General features: G+C 36.3%; 1 protein-coding gene across 1 annotated transcript in view; it reads left to right on the top strand.

Annotated features, from left to right (window-relative positions):
• The window catches only part of RHO (rhodopsin), a 106,622-nt gene extending 91,780 nt beyond the window's left edge, over positions 1–14,842 (top strand). Inside the window, exon 5 of the mRNA XM_044078452.1 lies at positions 14,714–14,842. Coding sequence (XP_043934387.1) covers positions 14,714–14,842 — 129 coding nt within the window. The remainder of the gene's footprint in view (positions 1–14,713) is intronic.
• Positions 14,843–21,080: the final 6,238 nt, after the last annotated feature.

Below are 21,080 nucleotides of genomic sequence, written 5' to 3'. Positions count from 1 at the left end.
CCTGTAGAATTTCAGAAGGAAACACAAATGTTAGCTTAATGCCAGTTTTAACTCAGCATTTCTGTGAACTGGACATGATAAGGCAGTAGGAGCTGATGTCTTCCAGGACAACATCCCTGGTAAAGGAAAGGAAATTAAAAGCGGAGTTCCATTCCTATCATACAAAATGACAAAATATCATATTTTTTATATTATCATGTGTGCTGATTCCTAATTATGTCTGACTGTAACAAATCCATAGATTTCTTCATATGAGGACTAAAAGTGAGACGGCTCATAAAGAGATGAAGTACAGATTACACAAGCTAGGTTCAGAGAGACTGAGCTTTTTTCATCATGCAATTTTAGTCCAGTCATGTTCTTTAATTTAACAAGTTATAGTTTTAGTGCTGCATTCTACACGTAACAGAAAGGCATATAAAATGTGGAGGAGGTACAAATTCAATTGGCAGGCCTTTCTGCTGTTAAATAATACATTTGAGGCTTTTAATATTTTAGAAGAACATAATTGTTTTGCATTATCCAGAGCAGAATTGTGCAATTACTGAAGATCATAGAAAATGCTAAACCAAAAAAAAAATATATATATATAATGAACCTTTCCCAAACTGAGTTCTGACTTTTATCTTAGCAACTGTCTAAAAAAATAACACAATTGGAAAGTTGTATACTAAACTGCTGCATGAAGCACTTAAAGAACATTTTGCGTAAATTTCAGTCACGGATCAGTGTACTAGCCAGCCACTTGTGCTTTTAAGAATAAACAGTATCATTACTTCAGTGTTTACCTATGGGAAGGCAGACTTCCAGGACTAGTCTTCTGAATGCATACGTGATTGGGAGCTCAGTAATGGGCTGCTAGCCAAGTGCTTGTCACGACTTTAAACTATCAAAGTGTCTTTTAAAGATTTTGCTAACAGAACACAAGTGAGTGTATCCTATTACGAGCTTTTAACCAGTCAGCTGCAGAACATCACGATTCCCCCCTTTTCATCCCACAAAGTTAGCCTTTTGTTTGCTAGCATTATCACACTGTGGGCCAAATTCCAAAAGAATTGTTCTTAGTGTAAGTCTGCCCTGATTGTGAAAGACTTGCTCTCATGTTAGTAAATTACTTCGATGTAAGGCCTAGCTTTAAACAGGCTTAAACTGGTGGCTGGACTCCTAAAGAACTACTGTCAGTGTAAATGGTCACTTACATTGAAAGCAAGTCTTTTGGACTTGTGCCCTTTTCATACAATTAATTTAAAAACTAATTTCCATCATTCTTAGAATACTATACAATAGAGTACAATTTTCATGCTTGTGCCCAAGGCCTTTTCAGTCAGTCAAGACCTTTAGCATTTCAGTAACATTCTTAAAACATGCTAGTTTTCTACTTGCATTGTTTCTCTTGGTATGCAGTTTCAGTTAGTTACTACTCTGTCTGAAAAACATTTTATTCTCCTCCTATTTCATTTTTTTTTCTGGAAGGTCTTGGAAATTTTGCATGTACTATATATTTCACTTCTTTATAGGCTCATGCATCACCCCTAAAAAGACTTCTGTGTCCATGCATATGTCAATCAATTTAATGAAAATGATCCCAATATAGCAAGCCTTTTCTCATATGGCGACATCTTAAAGTCAATCATTATACTAAACGTCACCTGTTTTCATTCCAGTCTTGCCTTCTGTGTTTTGGTATGTGTAAAAAGCAGAGATAGTTGCCATATTCAATTTTAGATCTTATTATTAAACAGTCATCAATAATTCAGTTTTCCTAGATTTGATACATTTTCTAGCACAGCTGATGGCCTCAAGATACTCTTTCACAACATTATTAATGTGATGACTGCAACACAATTTATTGCCCACTCGTATTCTTAAATCTTTGAACAGCAATGCCTATTATATCTTCTAACTGCCAATTTTATAGCTGTTCTATAAGAGTGATGTGCCGAAGATGTCTGTTTTGTCTTATCTATAATTTACATGCTGTTTGTCTCTGCTCAAATAGTATCACTAGATAATACTTGCATTTTTTATCATCCTAACTAGTTTCAAAGTAAACACGGTAGTAGTTTAAGACTGAATCAATATATACATACATCTACAAATGTATATAGAGCTGTTTTCTGCTACATAGCTTCTAGCATCATATTTTTTTCTTGGGAGACAGATTTTCTTTACACAGGTCTGTTTACAATTTATTGTGATCTTTTAAATCAAAGTCTCTCATGGCAAAGTTGTATTCAGGTAAAGTGGCTGTCTTGTGCTAACTGTCAGGAATTTTCTGGAAGTAAACCCATGTAAGATTTCAGACATGAACAATCTTATAATTTCTGGATTTGTGCCTGAGTGGTAGCAGCTAATCCAGGATATGCAGCTCTTCATCTGTACGATAAATAAACTAAAAATTATACAAAATTAGAGAAGTGCACACCAAGATAGAATGATTGAGGGGACACAAAATCAGCTGCCATTCAGCACAACACTAATGAGATACAAGCTTTTCTGGATCACCTCCCAACCCATCTGGTAGAAGGAATATGCATACCTGCCTCAACCTTGCCTGCTGGAGAAGTAGATCACTTGAACAAATACCAACTGACAAAATCCTGAATACTGCAACTAGATCAGCGCACTTCTGGATTTAAGGACATTGGCCAAAACCTTTGGACATTTAAAACTGCAATTGCCTTGATCCATCGTCCAAAGTGCCAGCATGTAGACCTTAAGGCACAGTACATGAATCCACTGTCAAAGTGATTGCTCTTGAAACATCAGTGAATCTCACAGATGGGTATCTAACAGAACTAGAGTCTCAAACCGATTTTCAGCTTAAGAAGAATATGAAATGAATCTACCACCTGAAGGTCAAGTTGGAAGAACAATATTCTCATCTCTGCACACCTTGAAAAAGTAACAGGCTGGCATGCCTTTGCTATTTTGCAGCAGTGGCTGAATGCAGAGTGGAGGAATCAGGCTTGTTATTGACAGGGTAAACAGGGCTCCTAACATCCTCATTTTTTAGACTGATTCTATCAGAATTCCTGAATTATTAGGAAGAACAAAAAATACGGGCAAGATGATTCAGAGGCCATATATATTATATGAAGAGGTAGTCCACTTGGACAAACACTATTCTGCTAGTTTTCTGAGGCTATGTAAGGAAGTTTGGATGGACACTTGGCTTCCCAAGCTAAAGGACATGAAACCTGATTTGACATACCTTGCAGATCATTGTGATAGCAGATGTGACAGATGTCTTAGCCACCTTGAGGCAGATGTTTACCAAAGAGGACATACATGTCTTAAATGCCCCAGGTGTTGTGAGCCAAGCTTCAAAGAGGTAGAAGAAGACCAGTCTACTGATTTCAAAATGTAGAAGGAAGACCATCAGCTGTTAGGTAGCCTGAATGACTTTGGAAAGGCAGAGGAACAATCATGGAATCATTCTGATGTGGAAAAAATGATGTAAACGAAAGGGGTCAAAAGTCAGGGTAGGCTTTGTGTGGCTATCAAGTAATATTTTACTCAGGTCAGGGGGCATCATTTACTTTATTTGTTCTGACACAGAACCATGCAACTACCCAAGATTACAGAAACTACAAAAAGAATGTTCATACTTTTTCAAACTATGTTCCAAATTATAACTTCAGAACTCTGCAAATCAAAATACCACTGGGAAGCTGTATGTTAAACACTTTTTTCAAAGGTGTTTCATATACATTTAACTTCCTGGATCAGTGCATCAGCTATCTATTGTTACCTTTCGGAATAACTACCCATACCACTGAAGCATCATCCTATGGGAAACAGACCTCTAAACTGACCCTGTTTTGTAGGAACACCCCCTTAAGTTTTCTCAAAGTTTTGCTCCATTCCTCCTAAAATGAGAAATCATTCTGAGAATTTCTAAGATAATAATGCCAACATTTAAAATATGTCCCTAATTTGTGGCCTTTTCCTTATTTTTATTTATTTTTTTTACTTTGTAGCAAATTCTGTTGGTAAAAGTTGAGAGCTCTGATTGGAAATTAGGTAGCCAGTAGGCTATAGCAAGAAGCCTCCCTAAAATAACTGTATTCAGGATCTTGGCCAGAGGCTAAATCTTTGAGTGAGGGTTTTGCTAGCAGGGCAAATGACACACAGGTTTGCAAAAAGGCAATTTCAGTGACACGTTTCTCGCATAAAGGTATAAGTAGTTTAATAAATTGTGAAAAGGCAAAATCAGAAAATAAAATGGTAACAATTATACCAAGGAATAAGCACAGTAATTGAAGTATCTTGATGTAATGACAAAATTGTTTAAATACAGTTAACTAACTGGGTCAACTTAAAAAGGAATGTAGAGATGATTTTCATTTGAGCCTTAAAATGGCAGTAGTTTTGCAGACAAGCCAAATGTAGTGGAGAATTACAAACGGGTGCAGCAGAAAAAAATGCCTTACTCCAAAAAACTACAGCTATACTTTTGGAGCTAGTAACTACAGCTGCTCACTGGTCAAGCAGAGAAGACAAGCTGGACTTTTTCATAAGAAAACAAGACAAGAGTACAACTTTGTTTTTTGCTGAATGAAACTTACTGAAGGTCAAATAAGTAAAAGCATGAGGTGCAAAGTGTCTCTCCAAACACACAGGCTCATAGGAATGGCTTTTTCCATTCATACTTTGTTAAAATAACAAATACCCAGAGCATATCAACCCCACAGTAAAGTAAATGATCTACGCCTCTTTCCTTGAAATGGCTTTCCTTGGGTTTCATACTGTTGCTATAATATTACCATCATCTTACAGGTGATCTTCCTGTGAGTAGGAGGCCAGTAAAACCTCAGCACAGAATGAACATGAGAAGATGCATTTTGGTTGCTGTGTTCCAAACCAGCTTTAAGCACTAGAGGTTCAAACAGTGCAATCCAATACATAGGGCACATTGTATTAATAAGTCTGAAGATACTGCTGAGGAGTTAGGTGTTTGATCTGAGAGCTTCAGATAATTAACAAATCATAGATGTGAACAGCATGATAGGTCAAGGGTGCTAATGTGAATTCTATCTGTAGATATTCTGTTTTAGTAAAAGAAACAGTCCAATAAAGTGTATATCCATCTATGGAGAATCTGAGTTGGCAGGAACAGTAGCACAAAATAGTGTATACATTAGGCTATAAAAGTTCTTTGTTCTGAGGGTCAAACCATTCCCTGCACCTGAGGCACGGAGCATACCTCCCCCATTCCTGCTAACCACCAGCTTTTCCACCACAACTGTGCCCATTTCTTCTCCCTTGACGGGGTGAGAGCTGGCAACTATGTGGCTGCCATCGAAGCAGCCATGAGGGATTTTTCAATTTTGTGCCCTATACATTCACAGTGGCTGATGTGTATGCTCGCAGGTTGCTTTTCTCTGTACGTGCATGCTCTCACACATCAGCTGAAAGCTACAGTATAAATGCCACTTCCCAGAATCAGGCACACTCCCTGGCCAACACACTGCACTTCATACACCTCTGAAATAGATGCTGGCACTGCAGTGGTCTGGACTACTCCCCCCACTAAGATGGGTGAGCTGGCATTAACAGCTTAGTTTTGTATTCCCTTGTCAGTGCCTCCACCACCTAAGTTAGATGTTCCTGGGTCATCTGTGTCTAGTCAAGACTTTATCCCTCTGTAGTATGCAGTTGACTTCAACATCTTATTTTGTGGAATTAACTCAGAGATCACTCTACCTCAGGAATAGGCAGATGATTTTCCACATGAAGCACACTTTCTTTTGAATTGACCATTTTTTAACAAATGTGCGATTTGTACATTTGTTGTTGACCAGTTGCCCTTATCCTATATCACTAATGGGTCTGAATTGGTATTCAGGAAAAAGATTTTTCCCATTTAAAAAATCTGATATTATTCATGAGCTACACATCCTGGCCATGTTCACTGTTCAAACTGATTTGCAGTTTGGCAAAAATCTGTAGAATTACTGCTATAACTTTGAAGATTACAGTCTGCAACTATGTGTCACCAAAGTGTAGCAATCTGAATGCAAAGTGGGTGTCATTCATTATGTTAGAAATTGCAAGTAGCATCACGGACAGATAGGTATACACCCATGGCAGTAATAAACAAGAAATCCAAAAATTCAAAATGTGATTATTCAAAAAACTTGGTGAGTTCTTTGATATCTATAGAAAGAAAATATGTGCAAGTATCCTAAGTTAGTCCTTGCCATAAAGCAAATGAATGAGCATACAGACAGACAGACAGACAGGCACCATACAGCATATGAAGTACCCTTCAAACACTCATTGAAAAAGGGGACAACATTAATTAGCAGTATTCGTGTTTTACAGTACTGATGAACTGGGATCTCAAGGCTAGGCTTCCTGATCAGCAATATGCAGATGACTCCTCCCTCACATGTTCAGCTCCCTCCCTACCAGAACTCCTACAAACAACCCAACAATCTTTCCAAGACATTGAAAAATACCTCTCTGACTCTCAACTCATACTCATTCCAAATAAAACAAAGCTTATGCATTTCACTAATAGCAAAGTTCCTGACAACTCTCCCCCTTCACTATCTACTCAGTGAGTAAAACTAAAATGGAACATATCTAGCACACCAAACCCCTTGACGGCACAATTGACAACAACCTAAAATTTGAGAAACACCTTGCTCTAACTATCAAAAAGGTCCACATTAAGCTAGGCTCACTATGCAGAGTCAAGCCATACCTAAACGAGAACTACTAGACATTCCCTAGCTAGGACTTATCTACTGTCTACCCTTCTATATGCCAATATTCCTTAATTTCAGAAAATCATATTTAAACAAAGTTGATTCCTGCTGTAACAAGATTCGCTACTAGGGTTGAATACAGAAAGCTGTACTGGCAAGTAGTAATGGAAGCATGTAAAAAACCTGGTTTAAATGATATGATCTCTATTATGCCTGTATTAAAGCTTAGATCTGCTAAGTTATAGATAGGGCTTGAGCTGTTTGAATATATCTTACAAAGGAATGTAAAAGAACTTTTATTTGATAAAATGGTTTTATAAAAAGTTTTAGAGAGAAAATTTTTTTATAAAAAAGAAGTTTTTATGATTGTCCACTAGATAGTGCTATTCATTTATAAGTTTTTACTATGTATATTTAACTAAAGTAAGGTATACAACTCAAATGGTATAAATGTATACATTTGTTCTATATAAGTGGATTTATATGGTTAATACATGTATGTATTTGATATTTATTTGATATACATCAATTCATTTATAATTGTTATGCACATTGCACTTTATATCAGTATCAAGTGGGATTGTGACAGGGAAGTTTGAAGGTTGCAGTAACTTGTATTTACTTAATCAATTAGGAACTGTGAGTCATTGCAAGCTTTCATTGGGTGGGGTTAACTGTGAAATGATATTTAAATGAATGCGGTGGAGTGTTTAGCTTATCTGAAGAAGCTGGTGATGAAAACGTACCTGTTTTTAATGTTTATGTATCTTTGTGTCTACACTATTAAATTTTACCAGTCGTGGATCGGGTGGAGTGTTTTGTGCTTCATACTACTTGGTTACTAAGATTTGCCACTAACCTCCCTTACAGATCACATCACTACACAGCACTTCATAAACTAAATTGAATTGAACTACCCAATATCCCATCCCTCAACCAACTAACTTTCATTCATTCCATCTTCCACCATGCAGACAGCTGTCCATCACTCAAGAGCTTAGTGCAGCCCTACTCAAATGGCAGGCCACTAAGATCCTCCAACAAAGTACTACTCAAAGTAACTAAATCTAATAATTGGTATGGTAACTCTCTATTCTCCCACCAAATATCTAAGTCCTGGAATTCCATGCCTCAGACAATACTAAATTCTAGCAACACATCCAAATTTAAACTACTGTGTAAGGAACACCTAACAAAAACTAGCTTTATTCCTGCACTAATCCAGACTGATCATTCAGTCCTTCCTTGTTCTTACAACCAAAATCCCTTCCCTTACTAAATTCTAACATCCAAACTATTCCTTCTCTCATGGAACTCCAGTTTCTCTCTACCTATCTCAAGCTCACTATTGCTCCTATTTCTATCTACCTATCTCAAGTTTCCTACATTTTCATCATATTCCATCCTTCTTGTACATCATCTCAGTATTGCATTAGCTATCACTGTTTAGAACAAGCAACACTAGAATAGCAACAGTCAGCCATATTCTTATTCATATACCATAAGTGTAATGCATAAATATTTACCACCAAAACAATGATATTGATCTACTGATCAGTCATTTCTCTATGATGACACAAGCTATTTCTTGCTAGTTTATTTGTTATCTTTCTTTTTTTTTCCACTTTATATTACTTTCTCAGTTTTTATTGTTAATGTGAAAACTGTTTACTACCTATATTTACCAAGTTATGTATTCTTGATTGTTATCGATTTCTTGTATTGTTTGTAAGTATATTTGTTATGGAGCTTTTCTCCGTGGGTTTCAGCTGAAAAGAGGGCCACTGGCCCAGTCGGACATCCCCAGTAAACAAATGTAAAAATAAAATAAAATAAATAAATAAATAACAGCCTAGTATGAACTTATTAACCTGATGAAAAATATTATGAGGTGAGATATTCCTTTTTAAGCCTTCACTACCATTTTGTTCTTAATTAATTTTCCTAAACCCACTCAAATCAAGATAAGTTGTGAGGTGTGATGGGGAACAAAGAGGTAACTGGGAACATATTTTGGGAGTGTAAGCAGTTGGCAGACTTTAAAAATTCCCTACAAAGTATTCTGTCAGAAATATTATGTGAGCAGATGGGTGTAACTAAGGTAGATAGTAAGAAAATCATTCTATGTCACCAACTCATAAGCAAGGATATGGCATCCAGGTCCAAGGAAGTTATAGTACCACTCTACTCTGCCCCTATCAGGTCCAAAATTGAGTACAATGCCCCCTTTGGCATGTACCTAACCAAGCACTTCCAACAGTTGCAATGCCATCAATGGTTCCTCATCAGGAAAATCTAGGATATGTATATCCTGTTGTAAGCAGATCGCTTTAAGGTCCTACCTCTGTACTTAGTCTCTTAAAGGTTACTGAGAGATGATCTATGCCTAACATATAAGGCATCCTTAGATCCAGCTCTGATAGAGCTCTTGCACATCTGTAAGACAAAGAGCACCAGAAACACTAGATTCAAGGACCTGAACTTTGTCTGAAACATAATAGAAGCTGCTGGGAGGACAGGTATGTGTCTCAAAGGACCCTGCACTATGGAATAAGCTCCCCATCTATGTGAAGCAGAGTTCATCCCTGACCCTTTTCAAAAGAAACCTTGATCATCGCATGGCAAATCACAAATTCACCCCCAGTCTGGCCATCATGTCTGTGATAGACAGAGGTTGACAGTAAGTAAATTAATCCCCAACTGACATACCCCCACTGCATAACCCTTAGCTACCTCTTTACTAACATACCTACCATGTAGGCATCCAAGGAACTCTGGGATAAAACTGAGTTGGGTTGGGTTGCATGGCAAGGCTTGCAAAGACTCTGATAGTCATTAGCTTAGTGTAAACCTACAAACATATCAACTTATAAATGATTTTTTGAGCTTGGAAACAGGATCTGAATTGCCTAGACATAGTAAGGTCTTGTTAAGTTTAATTCTAGTGACTGCCAAAAAACAATGACTAGAAAATTCATATTTCCTTACCCCAGAGTCTACTGACATTTTACTTTGTATTGTATTCTGACATTTAAGTAACTATAGTAACCACCATATGTCTTCTAATATGGGTCTATATTATATTGTCGACAGCTGAAAATGTAGACTCTGACTTGTTCGACACCAAAATGTCGAATTACAAAATTAGCGAATGGCCAAATTACCGATTTCTTTCCAACAGAAAGAAATTGGTTGGTCAAACACCAACGGCACCCATAAACAAATATATTTAAGTGAGGGGCTTCACCCTCCACCCCCCCCATGTGGCGGTCTGTGCCCCCCACACCCCCCTAACTAAATATTCTAACTCTGAGACTGCACTACACTCAGGGAAAGGGCAGGTGTCAGAGAACGGCCAACTGAGTTCTTTCTGTTGGAAAGAAATCGGTGATTTGGCTGTTTGCTAATTTTGTAGTTTGACATTTTGGTTTTGAACAAGTCAGAGTCGACATTTTCACCTGTCAACAATATAATATAGACCCTTCTAATATGACTTATTTCACTGTCTGCTGGTTTATTTACATTTGTGTTGTATTTGGGATTGTATGTGTTTCTGCAGTTACCTCTGTATAAGAGTATGTCTTGTTAGTGAAGCATTCTGTAGTTACTATTATTTCTGTTTGATAACTTTTGTGTTGTAATTGGGATTGTATTTGTATCTACAGTTACCTCTATATAAGAGTCTGTCCTGTTATTGAAGCTTTCCTGTACTTAATGTTATTTCTGTTTATGTCTTCTATATGCTGCCTTTCTCCCCAGGCCTCTGCTGAAAATGTGCTCATGTTCAATCGGACTAACCCGGTCAACAAATGTCAAAATAAAATAAATAAAATAGAAAATGGAAATCAAAATATAAATCAACTGTATAGGAAGTACTGAATATTGTAATAGAGATAAAAGAACTGGAAGTGGATCTTTAGAAAAGGGTAGGAGCAAATTATATACAAAAAAATGCAAATTGTGGGAACAATACGAATACATGCATTACAATGTTTTGGTGGAGGAGGAGTGAGATTTATGGGAAGGCAGGGATTGAACAATTTATATTATGTTGGATGCATGATGATACAAAATATATGCATGTTTGCCTGTGTCTTAAGTGATAATTCAATAAAGGTGTTAAAAATCAAGGTTAGGTAGCTTAGCAAGTTTAATAAAAAGTAAAACATGAAGGCACAGATGCATAAAATCAATTTTAAAGCCTAGCAAAAATGGTTTAATAGTGTGAAAAATCAAATATCCAGATTTAAAATTAAGTGCATGCTGACTAGAGAAAACTGTAATTCAACGTAGTCCACAAATAATGATGCACATACAAAGACACGAACAGATAAAACAATCCTATATATTGCACAAATAACAAGGATAAGTGCTTTCATGGAAAATTACCACTTCGCTTCATGATATCAACCATAATCAGAGTAAAAGCACTTTATATTTAAAACAATAGTCCAGTCAGAAAGCAGTAAATCTAAACAGACCCCATCTACCCTCATAATGAGAACAATCACTACATACGAAAGGTGCATGAAACCATTTTATGTACAAAATAAAAATAAAAATAAAAATGTTAGAATAACAATAAGATAAAATAAAATAAAAATACACATTCCTTCAAAATCTATCTAAACAGCCTAGGTGCCTTCAATTCTTTGGATTTTTGAGTTTGAGTTTAAAAAGTTTGAGTGGGACATTCTCATTCAGCCCCAACCCTTTATGTGCTTGCATCCTGACAATCCATTCAAGTTCCACTGTTTCAGTACGATTCCTTACATCACCCATTCTCTTTGTCTCAAACACCCTATCAATAACCCGAAACTTAAAATAGTGCCCATCTCCCTTCTCCACTACGTGTTTCGCCAGAGCATTAGAAGTATATCTAATATTGATAGAATAAAGATGTTCTCGTATTCGCTCCTTGAACTTATGGTTACTCTTACCTATATAGAACGAGGAGCATGTGACACAATGGGCCACGTATACTATGTCCTTGGTGGACCTTTGTGGACTACATATTTCGTTTTGTTTGTTACACTTGGATTTACTTAAGTCTTGCATAGCTGTTTGTTGCAATTCAATGTAAGTGTAGAGATAAAAAAGACAACAGGACATTAATTTATTATCCCCCTACAAGTGCTAGATAACTGAGAGAGGTAAGCTAAAAGTATTAATCTGTGTCCTGTACGCTTACATGGGATGGACATGGAATCATTTGAGATAAGTGGCAGATGTATTTTCACTCTGGCAGTTATTTACAGCTTATGTTTTGTGCCTGCCTTCCCTCTATGTCATATAAATATTTAGCATAACCACAATGATAATGTGCTTGCAAAGTAAAAAAGCAATTAGGAATCACAGCAAATATTGGGAACAAAAAAAAAAACAGCCGAATAAGACATGGCTTCCTACTATACTAAACTTTTTGTAGACCACGTTTTCACAGTAAGATTATGAAACATTACTAGAAAAAACTGAAAAATCATATGTAACCAATTATTCTTAACCAGTAGGGTAGGCATATTTGTAGCTGAGGGTTCATGCTGCCAAACTGTAGCCTTGGTAACTTACACAAAGTGTGTATTGCCAGTGTATTTTCTGTGAATGAGGCTCAAAAAATGAAATTAGGAATGTGCAACAGTTAAACAGTATAGGAGACTTTTAATACATGTTTGGCTATCTGCTTAGTTTCAGTCCATCTGTCTATACAGTCTTTTTTTTAGATGAAATCTATTCAGTACATTAATTTTAATATAAAAGCTTTAAAAATATCCTGGCAGCTGTGCTGCATTTTGTTTAATAAAGATTTCCCACGGGATATTTATTACAGAGCATATTTATACACTTGTATAACTATGAGTTTGAAAAGCACATTGATGTTTAGCTGGAAAACATCATTTATAAATCTGGCACATAAAACAGAGAGGAAAATCTGTTTAAGAAATGAACCGGTAAAATGAGTTGTCTTATTAAGATTAGCCATTGGTTTCTCAGGCGGGAGCTGTAATCAATTCTATGCAAATATGCAGTGACCAAGTTATAGGGAATAACACAACACAACAACGTTAGAAATGAGTGGTTCCCAATGCCAGAATGTTAGAAAATAAAGCAAAATGCTTTGAAAACAAACAATAATATCAGGGAAAATCAAGTTATTTGTTCTTTACACATAGTACTTTCTATTGTTGCATGTTAAGATATTTTCCTGTACCTATTTTTCCTACTGCATATACAGTGGATATAAAAAGTTTACACACCCCTGTTAAAATGCCAGGTTTTTGTGATATAAAAGAATGAGACCACAATAAATCATTTCAAAACTTTTCCCACCTTTAATGTGACCTATAACCTGTACAATTCAATTAAAAAACAAACAAATTGGTTAGGGGAAAAATAAAAAACGTATAATAAGCTACGCCCTTAAACTAATACTTTGTTGAAGCACCTTTTGATTTAATTACAGCATTCAGTCATCTTGGGTTGGAGTCTCAGCATGGCACATCTTGACTTAACAATATTTGCCCACTCTTCCTTGCAAAAGCGCTCCAAATCTGTCAGATTGCGAGGGCATCTCTTGTGCACAGCCCTCTTCAGGTCACCCCACAGGTTTTTTATTGAATTTAGGTCTGTGCTCTGGCTAGGCCCTTTGAAAACTTTAATTTTCTTCTGGTGAAGCCGTTCTTTTGTTGATTTGGATGTATGCTTGGGATCATTGTCGTGTTGAAAGATGGAATTCCTCTTCATCTTCAGCTTTCTAGCAGATGCCTGAAGGTTTTGGGCCAAAAGTGACTGGCATTTGGAACTGCTCATAATTCCCTCCACCTTGACCAAAGCCCAGTTCCAGCTGATGAAAAGCAATCCCAAAGCATGATGCTGCCACCACCATGCTTCACCATGGGGATGGTGTTGTTTTGGTGATGCAAAGTGCTGTTTTTGTGCCAAACGTATCTTTTGGAATTGTGGCCAAAAAGTTCAACATTGGTCTCATCAGACCATAACACATTTCCCACATGCTTTTGGGAGACTTGATGTATTGTTTTGCAAATTTTAGCTGGGCCTAGATGTTTTTCTGTATAAGAAAAGGCTTCTGTCTTGCAATCCTATCCCATAGCCCAGACATATGGAGAACACAGGAGATTGTTGTCACATGTAGTACATAACCCGTACTTGCCAGAAATTCCTGCAGCTCCTTCAGTGTTGCTGTAGGTCTCTTGGCAGCCTCCCTGACCAGTTTTTATCTTGTCTTTTCATCAATATTGGAGGGACGTCCAGTTCTTTGCAACATCACTGTTGTCCCATATTTTCTCCACTTTTTGATGACTGTCTTCACTGTGTTCCATGGTATATCCAATGCTGGGGAAATGTTTTTGTACCCTTCTCCTGATACCTTTCAACAATGAGATCCCTTTGATGCTTTGTAAGCTCTCTGCGAACCATGGCTTTTGCAGTAGCAGGCAACTGAGTAAATGTCAGGAAAATCCTACTAGGTCAGCTGAACTTTATTTGGGTTAATCAGAGTCTCTTTAATTGATGGCAGGTGTGTACGCAAGAAGACTGAATGCTGTAATTAAATCAAAAGGTGCTGCAACAAGGTATTAGTTTAAGGGTGTGCGCACTTATGCAACCAGCTTATTGTACATTTTTTATTTTTTATATTTTTTCCTCTAACAGATTTGTTTGTTTTTCAATTGAATTGTACAGGTTATAGGTCACATTAAAGGTGGGAAAAGTTTCAAAATGATTTATTGTGGACTCATTTTTTTATATCACAAAAACGTAGCATTTTAACGGGTGTGTAAACTTTTTATATCCACTGTAGTTACAGTCTACTGATTATTTCAGTAAATTGCTTTACTTTATAGTAATCTGCTCTGTAATTTCCTGGGTTGTATCTGGTAATTGGTGCTTATGTTCAGCATTTATACTTGGTTAACAAATAAATAAACAGCTTTATAAAGAGAAACTACTTACCTTCAAACATTTTTCCCTTTGTCTAGTTCCGTAACTGCATGATTACCACCCTCTGCTGTGGCAAGAATCCATTTGGTGATGAAGAGACCACCTCAGCTGGTACCAGCAAGACAGAGGCCTCATCTGTCTCTACAAGTCAGGTTTCTCCTGCATAAAATACAGGAAGTTCTTAACAGCATGGCTGGTACAGCTACCAAGGAAGAGCCACTCCAACAAGTATTGAGATTCCTGCCATTGTCTAAAGACAAACCCACCCGATGGACTTTTCAATAAGTAGATGGCAATTGTTTGAACAGGGATGGATGTATTTAGCTATTCAGATATGACTAAAGGTACACAATAAAAAAGAACCCCTCACATCATACTCTGAAATAATATGCTTAACAGCAGCAATGCATCACATTTTTTTAATATATTAAACTATTGCTGAGTTCAGATTTTTAAAATAGAGTTTCTGTTACAATGCAGTTATATTACATTTTCTTTCTTTCCTTTTTGTAAAATACTATATCTCATTTTCAATTATGCATAGTACTGCCAGCAACCAGAAGGAAGACAGGACGAAGTAAGCTAATAAAAGCACATTAGAACTAAGCATACTAATAAAAGCACTTTGCATGTAATGTATATTGTTTCTATTATTTATTCTAATTCTGAATCTTCAGAATGTCTTTCTTCCTGCCACTGCACACTTATTCATCTGTTTCAGACTTTAAGCTCATATATATATATATATATATATATATATATATATATATATATATATATATATATATATATATATATATATATATATATATATATATATATATATATACATACATATATATATATATATATATATATATATATATATATATAAATAAGCAGATTATTTAGTAGAAAGATATTTTAATGCAACAGCTGAAATAATTATTTGATTTTCTGCCACTGAAAATGAGAAAATGAATGTGTAAAAACAGTGATACAGATGATACGGCTTTTTTCAGTTGTTGAATTCCACCATCTTATTTGTTCTTTAGTTTTTGAGGAAGGGGATAGCAGAGCTCCCTGTCATTGGCATGCTTTTGTTATTTATGTTTCTGCCTTTAGTTTATGCAATGGCACTGCTCTTGACAAAGCTGTAAAACTTAAATAAATGTGAGAAAATAAATCTGCCAGCCAAACTAATAAAAACAATCTAAGATATTGCTTATGTGTGTGTCTCAATACTTCCTCTTACACTGCCACAAATAAGTTCCTTTCAGATACTTTAATATGTTCACCATGTCTCTGTAATTATCTTTTTATGTTCGCTTCATTCTTTTCAGACAACATCATGAGTGCTGTATACCATCCTGAATGCTATACAATGACTAGGGTACCAGATTTCTGTAAGGAATCTACAGGACAGCCATAAAATAGAGCCACAAAATGAAGGGAAAGAGAAAGGGATAGAATGGAAGAATATAGGAGTTAGAGTTCTCATATGAGAGTTGAAGAGATGGGAGACATGATTTTAGCTCGCAAGCTCATATCAGTGAGATATCAAGGGTGCATCCAGAACAAGAAAAAGAGAGGGGGAAAAGATTATAAGGCCTGAGTGATGTCTGAAATTAATTCTTCACTGAGAAGGTTATAGATCCATGGAATAGACTAATGGAATGGGTGATGGCGACAGAATCTAGAAAGGTATTCAGTATCATATAAGACAGCCGGAGAAGGAATAAGATGGAAGGGAGGAATGGAGGGGATGTAGAATTTTAAATGGAACAGACAGACTCATTCTGTCATCAAGCAAATGTAAAACAATATTTTAATTCAGACCTATTCATCTCCTGCTCTCATAATCTTCGGGAAGCTTGTTTCTGTCTTCCAGACACCACTCAGCATCTAGATCCTTATCTCACTTAGAAGTCATAACATAACGTAGGCCTTGGCAGTAATGCACATGGAATTGCTTTGCTGTTATCAGATACAGTCTGTGTATATACAGTTAGAGTTTTTCATCGATTGCTTGATTGACTGATTGATTGTGGTTATTGATTGAGTATGTAGGCTGGTACTGGGACCCTTTCAGCCTTTACCTGTGTGCAAAAGCACAGAAAATTACACAAAGTTAATGATCTGCAGCATAAACTACAATGTTTACATAAATGGATACAGTTTTCAGAATTACAAATTACAAAGTTCAACATTGGAGTACTACTGGTTACATAACACTAAGTTATTTATGTTGGATTACAGTGATTGGCTTCAATACAGTACAATACTGATATGTCTTACGTGTCAGTAGAACACCATTCCAGGTAAAACGGGAGAAAGATAAAGGTAATGTGTTATTTGTATTAAGCAAGTATGATGAAGAGAAAGAAGGAGTGGAGGAATAGAAAGGTGTGTGAGTGCAGGGGATTTATGTGTGCATATTTACACATTTAGATAGTTTGATTCCTGCATTAGGTTTCAGGGCAATTGCAAAAATTGTTAGCTGGAGTTTTGTGTTAGAAGGAAATTAACGATTAGCTTTTGTTTAAGAAACAGAAGCATTTGTAGGAGTCCTTTTGGTGTTTGTAAAGTTTTATGTGGAATGATTTATAATCTGTAAGTTGTCTAATTTTCTGCTGGAGCATGTTCCAAGTTGCGGGAACATTTTTGCTAAAGCTCCTTTTACTGATTGCAGAACTAAATGGAGGCCTAACTACAGCTGTGCCTCCTTAGCTTCACTAGAGATGGTACACACCTCTCAATCCATGGATTCCATTTTCTCTCCAGTGCCATTTTTATTTGCAGTCCCACTAATGGACATTCCAATGTAGTACATATTTACACTGCAAATCCTAATTCTGACTTCAGCAAGGTTGCTCTTCTCATTGCCTGAAGTCTTAAAAAGAAATTGCCCGATCTTGAGGTTCTCCTACATGTTGAACCCATCCATGTTTATGTTGTAATCAAGACTTGCTTTAATTGCAAGGATAGTACTCCCTGCTTACCTGGATTCAACATTCACCATGCTTTAAGATCTCAGGAACACTGAATAAATGTCTCCATTCTTCTCGGGAATAAAATCACCTCCAGAAAATCCCCAGCAACCCTGTTGCTGAACTTATTAAACTCCAGCTTATCTTTAATAACTATCACTTTATGTATAGTATATGGGAACCCATGTCCTCAGCAGACCATGATAGATTCCTAACTGTACTTAATAAAGTATCCTTAACAAAAAGGAAATGTATATTGCATGAGTTCAATTATTCCTTGATCAAACGATGTGCCTACACCTCTTACACTGTGTACATTCAAAGATTCCTGGACCTAGTAAATGATGACTCCTTCAAATAAATAGCTACCCAGACCGCTAAGGGCCAAAATATTTTGGAACTGGCCCTCAACAACATTGCCCCTGACTATGCCAAGTCTTTAGTATCTCCATCCCTAGTTAAGTTGAACCACAAATTATTAACTTTCTCCTTTAAAACCACTAACCCATAAATGTAGACAGTTCTGAACTGAAGTACTTTAGACATGCAAACTTACTTAAATTTTATGATGTTCTATCAATGTTTACTTGCAATGTCACCACTCCCCAGTGAAGCTTCAGCTGCAACTCTTTTCTTTGTACTCCCAATTAAAAAGTGTATAGATCTAGCAGCTTGATTCGAATAAAATATAATCTGAAATATAAACATAAACCACCTTGGTGGTCCACCACCTCAAATAAATGCTATAACAAAATAAAAAAACAATCCTTTAAAGTTCTATAACAAATCTACTCACATTAAAGACTCTAACAAAAAGTTCAACAAGGAAATAAACGCGACCATCAGAAAAATTAAAGCTGAACATGAGCTGAAACTGGCATTTGAAGCCAAAGATAACTACAAATCCTTTTTAGTTACATTACGAAACTGAGAAATAACACCTTACAATGTGAGGAACTAATCCAAAATGGCATTACTCACTCTGGCCCAGTGATATAGCTAACATCCTTGCAGACAGATTTTGCTCTAATTTTACTCCTGAAACATTCTTTGAATTCCACAAATAACTGAAACCCACTTACTCCCTAAATTTACAATTTAACATATTCTTGCAGTACTTTGTAAAACATAAAACTAAAACACCATTTCCATGGGCCCAGACAATTTACCTGAATGCCTAATTAATAGTATAAGATATGGCTTCAATGAATCCTTCCTTTACTTGTTTAACTTAAACCTAGCTGCAGGGCATGTCCATGAAGTTTGGTAAACAGTTGTGGTACTGTCCCTTTTCATATACCTTGGGAATTACAGATCCATTAGCCTAACTTGTCTAGTCTGTGAGGCAATGGTATGTATCACATCTGACCTTATAAACTACTATATTATGATACTAAAAATCTCATACAACTGGACCTGCAACAATCTGGTTTTGTTAAGGGCAGTTAAAGTCAACTTAACTGGATAAACCTCTTTGAGGACGTTACTGTGGCAAAGAATGGTGGCCATTCAGTCTACACAACATATCTGGATCTAGTCAAGGCCTTTGAGTCTTGCCCATAACCCATTAAGCTGTCTGCATAATAGATTAGGTCATGGTTACAATTTGGCTCCCAGAAAATAATGAAATGTAAAGACTTCTCTTCTTCTTCTTTTTTGGCTAATTTAAAATTGTATAGTTCATTAGATGAGGAGCTGAAAGCACAACTAGAAGAAGTCAAAACTTTCTTAGATGATATAAGAATACTGCTTGGTCTTGATAAATAAAAGTTAACATTTAAAGCAGAAAAGCTACAGCACAAAGAAAATGTCAGTCTGGGACAGGAATGTGACATAAAGGAACTTGAGCAGGAGGGAGTATATAAATATTTGGGAACTGATGAAGAACAACAATAAAACATGAACAAATGCAAACAATACTCAGTAAGGAATATTACAGAAGACTGAAATTAATACTGAAAACAGCCCTGACATCACGGACCAAAGTCCAAGCTATGATCCAATTTGCTCTTACAGTTTTGGGGTGATTGACTGGCCCTGGAAGGTGTTGGATCAGTTGGACAGGAAAACATGAGAAATGCTTCATGCTTACTAAATCATATATAAAAATCAGTATATACCAAGCGTATATATTCTTCTTTCTGAAAGAGGTATGGGCCTCCTCAAAACTGATTCCATGTATAGATCTGCAATCGTGGGACTGCATACATATCTGCTAACCTCACCAGATCTAAACACAGTGAAAGTTCTGAAACATGAAGAAAACAAGTCTAAGATGACTTCCTCACTTAGTTTAGCAGAAGCCTATCAGTGTCAAGTGGGAATGGAAACCAAACCAAAAGTAGATAAAAATCAGGCAGGAACTGAATGTGCCAAAAAGTGAAAGAATATATAAGGAGAAGGATCAGATGAGAAGGTAAGAAATGTGGAAAAGGCATAAATATAGTTGCTAGTAGAGAAAATACTTGGAACAGTCTCATGTCAATCATGATATGATGCAGGAATGGTTAAGAAAAAGTGAATGCAAACCAAAAACTGAAAGGTTAATATTGGTGGCCCAGGACAACGTAGACTGAGCATGTGGGAGAAACAGACAAATGCAGGTTCTGTAAAACAGAACTGGAGACAGTCACACATGTTGTTGATGGGTGTAATACACTAATGACAGAGAGCCTGTATATTGAAAGGCATAATAATGTGGCAAGACTCTTGCACTGGAGATTGAGCAAACACTACAATTTTGAAGTAGCTGAGAAGCATTGGAAACATGAGCCACAAAGCATTATAGAGAATGATGAAGTTTATATAACATGGGATCACCCATTACCAATAGTTCATAAAACAGATGTGAGAAAACCAGGTATAGTAGTCCATGAAAAGAATTCAAAAATAGCATTGATCATTGAAATTGCTACACCCAATGATTATAGTGTCTTGCATACAGAGAGAGACACAAAATCATAAAATACCAGAATTTGTAGGCAGAAATGAAAGCAAAGTGGAAGAAAGATACCCAGACAGTTCTAATAATAGTAGGAGCAATGGATGTTATATAAAAGAATTTAGATCTTATTTAGGTATGCTACCAATTTGTCACTCTTTATGAACTGCAGAAAGAGTCAATTCTCGGAACATTGCAGGTGCTATGAAGGGCACTTTTGGCTAACATCAAAGACTGAAACAATAATAATTTCACAGACTTAAATCATACTTTGATTTAGAAAAGAGGTCCATTCCCCTCATGGTATTAGAAACCCAAAAGACTTGGAGAAATTAAACTGAGTGAAAATTCTAATGGAACTAAAGATAGATCCTTATGTGGCATGATGGATTGCAAACTGACTGAAGAAGAAAACCCATACAATTAAGGTTGCAGTTGCCACTTCAGAAAGGAAGAAAGTATCAAATGGGGTACCACAAGGCTCATTACTGAAAT

This window comes from Protopterus annectens, chromosome 7.part1 (assembly GCF_019279795.1).
Source record: "Protopterus annectens isolate FY-2018-M chromosome 7.part1, PAN1.0, whole genome shotgun sequence".
In the NCBI taxonomy this organism is placed as follows: domain Eukaryota; kingdom Metazoa; phylum Chordata; order Ceratodontiformes; family Protopteridae; genus Protopterus; species Protopterus annectens.
Note: the sequence above shows the minus strand (reverse complement) of the source record. Positions and strands in the feature narration are given on the sequence as shown.